Source organism: Genypterus blacodes, unplaced genomic scaffold, assembly GCF_046128005.1.
Source record: "Genypterus blacodes isolate CSIRO-AG114 ecotype Tasmania unplaced genomic scaffold, CSIRO-AGI_Gbla_v1 ptg000106l_1, whole genome shotgun sequence".
Classification (NCBI taxonomy): Eukaryota; Metazoa; Chordata; class Actinopteri; order Ophidiiformes; family Ophidiidae; genus Genypterus; species Genypterus blacodes.
Window position 1 is genome coordinate 1,345,001 of NW_027466910.1, and position 2,500 is coordinate 1,347,500.

Consider the following 2,500-nt stretch of genomic DNA (forward strand, 5'->3'; position numbering starts at 1 on the left):
CTTTAATGTGTGAAGATGAAGATGAGTGCAAAGAGCCAATAAGGAGGCAGATTGTTCTCTTATACAATAATCCTTTAGTGATCCCACACAATAAACAACAACATCACAAACTCATCAGTCATCATCACTCATCAGCTCAGTCACTTCTATGATCTGTAGCTAATGCATGAGGAGGAGGAGGAGGAGAGGGGCTGAGGGGAGGAAGATGGTGAGATAAGTGTGTTGGTTGTGGTCGGTAAGTAAAGTTTTGTGGCGAAGGTTTGATTGAGTCTGAGCGTGTGTCTCTTGACTGTGGGACCCAGAGGACACGGCTGAGACGTAGGAAGTCTTTGTTGGAGTTAATAATAGTCGTAGTTAACGTCTGCTCCGTGTCTGTAGGCGCTGGTGTCACGCGGCCCGATGGGGGCGTTCTCATCGTAGTGGTGCTGACGGCCCTGGTCATGGGAGCGAGCGTGGTCCATCCAGTACGACAGGTCAGCCTCCAGCCTCTAGGGACAGACAGACAGACAGCAGCCGCTTGCTCGTTAGCAGACAGGACGCCTTTATGCTGGATCTAAATCTGAATCTGAGCAACAATTGTCTCTCTCACAAACACACACACACACAGTTTGAGGCTGTCAGGAGGCTCAGTGGCTTTCAAAGGTCAAAGCTTTGACAGCGTTGGCCTTTTTGAAAAGTCAACGGCAAATGACAACCATGCATGGAACACTTTGGGAATGAGTCCTTTCTGAAATGTAAAATGTCCTCAGATGCAAAGATCAGGAGTTGTTTGTGGGGTTTTTCTCTGTTCCATCGTTCCTAACAGCCAAATCACAAGCCAGCCATTGACCTGAAAGACAACTGGACAGTTTTGAGTCCAGCTAAGGTCTTAGTTGTCCTCCTGAGACCCGGCGTCCTCACATGTGGACGTTATACTCTTCTCACCCTACACTTCATACATCATCAGGTATAACTTAAACCTGTTGTCCTCATGTCTGGACATCTTTCAGCTGTCACTCGTGGTCTAACTGCTGCTTATTAGGCTCCACCCCCTGCTGGACCAGACAGCCCCTCGTCCCCTCGTCCCCTCACCTCTTCATCAAAGCCCATTTGCTTAAACTGCATGATCCACTGTTGCACATCTTGCCTGCTGCGGTCCCACACGTTCCTTTTGCTTCTGCTCAGCTTCCCCAGGAACTCTCGAGCCTTAGAAGGAGGGATGACGACGGAGGACTTGGGGTGTGCAGTATTTCCTGCTGCCACTAGGAGGAAGCACAGCAGGGGAGAGAGGTGAGGTCATTACTGTGTGTCAGCACTTCAATGATGCTGCGGTTCTTCTACCTTCTCTTTTCTTCAGGATCTTCTGCAAACTGCTTTCACTGGAAACATCTGATGAGGAGAGGGAATACAAGCCGGAAAACATTCAGACAGGATGTAAAGTGTCACAATAAGAGCTCCACAAACATTAACACCATACAAATGAATAGAAAATGACTGAAAATGACATCACACAGTATCTCTGCCCTTCATTCCATTTGTAAAGAAGGAAACAAACATTGACACAAATCTGAAGCTTTAGATATCAGGAATCTAACGCAGTGTTTGAAGTAAACTCTTGCTGTTGTCCTTTTCTAACCCTATTGTGATAATGAGTTGGCAGCCGGGGCGACAGAGAGAGAAACAGCTTCACACATCTTCAGACCTATTTCCAGCAGTGGAGCCTTTATCTCTCCTCGTGTTAAGTAAAGTGTCAAGACAATATGAGAGATCCACCGCAGCTCAGACTTCATTATTCTCTCTGTTTCAGTCACACATGCAACCACGACAACAAAGAAGGTTAAATACCAAAGCCAGATGGTGACAGATGTGCAGGAATACATTGAACGCCGAGCAAAGTAAGCCAAAGACAGGCAGGAAGAGAAGAGAAGAGAAGAGTGTGTAGCTCACCTGTGAGAGCCAGCAGAGTCACGAGCACAGCCAGGAACCTCAGGTAGAGCTGCTGGGACGCCATCTCACACGCAGACAGAGCCACGTTCAGAGCTGCTCAGAGGCAACAACTGTGCTGAAGCTGCTGCAACAATGAAGAGGGGGAGAAGAAGAGTGGGCGACCATCCAGACATTCCCCGAATGGAAACTGGCCTATAGCAGTGGAATGTGGTTCACCTCCTACAGAAACACCAGCGAGCCAGACCGGGAGCTCTTTCCTCCTCTTAAATGATTTCTCAGGTGCTTTTCCATGCGGCGCTCCGTCACCAGCTGCAGGGAGAAGGCAGAGACAGAGTTTAGAGTCAGTTGTCCTTAAAGGTTGAGACAGGCCGCAGCAGTAGACACATACAATAGAAACCAGATCACATTTGAACTAACGATTTGTTTTAAGAGTGGAAAGAGAGGAAAGTGTGCGGTGGAAAAGTGAATATGAGGAGATTCTCTGCTCACAAAGTTCTAAATGTGCACAATACCTCAGCCTGATGAGGCGCTGTGACCTTCTGTGCAGGCTGGGAGCTGTAGAAGAGTCGTCTCT

The 2,500-nt window shown here is 48.0% G+C and overlaps 1 protein-coding gene across 1 annotated transcript; it reads right to left on the reverse strand.

Moving 5' to 3' along the window:
• Positions 1–234: 234 nt before the first annotated feature.
• ecrg4a (ECRG4 augurin precursor a) lies at positions 235–2,128 on the reverse strand. The gene is made up of 4 exons (XM_076160569.1): positions 1,927–2,128; positions 1,321–1,368; positions 1,072–1,241; positions 235–488 (listed from the first exon to the last, which is right to left on the reverse strand). The coding sequence occupies exons 1-4, from the start codon at positions 1,988–1,990 to the stop codon at positions 339–341; spliced, it is 432 nt and encodes a 143-aa protein (XP_076016684.1). The 5' UTR covers positions 1,991–2,128; the 3' UTR covers positions 235–338.
• Positions 2,129–2,500: the final 372 nt, after the last annotated feature.

What these genes read in the sequence shown, in the direction of transcription:
- ecrg4a (XM_076160569.1), bottom strand. Translation starts at nt 1,990, where the DNA reads ATGGCGTCCCAGCAGCTCTACCTGAGGTTCCTGGCTGTGCTCGTGACT. An exon ending in GATCCTGAAGAAAAGAGAAG is followed by an intron (nt 1,242 to 1,320) that starts GTAGAAGAACCG and finishes GCTTCCTCCTAG; the next exon opens with TGGCAGCAGGAAATACTGCA. An exon ending in AAATGGGCTTTGATGAAGAG is followed by an intron (nt 489 to 1,071) that starts GTGAGGGGACGA and finishes GTCTGTCCCTAG; the next exon opens with AGGCTGGAGGCTGACCTGTC.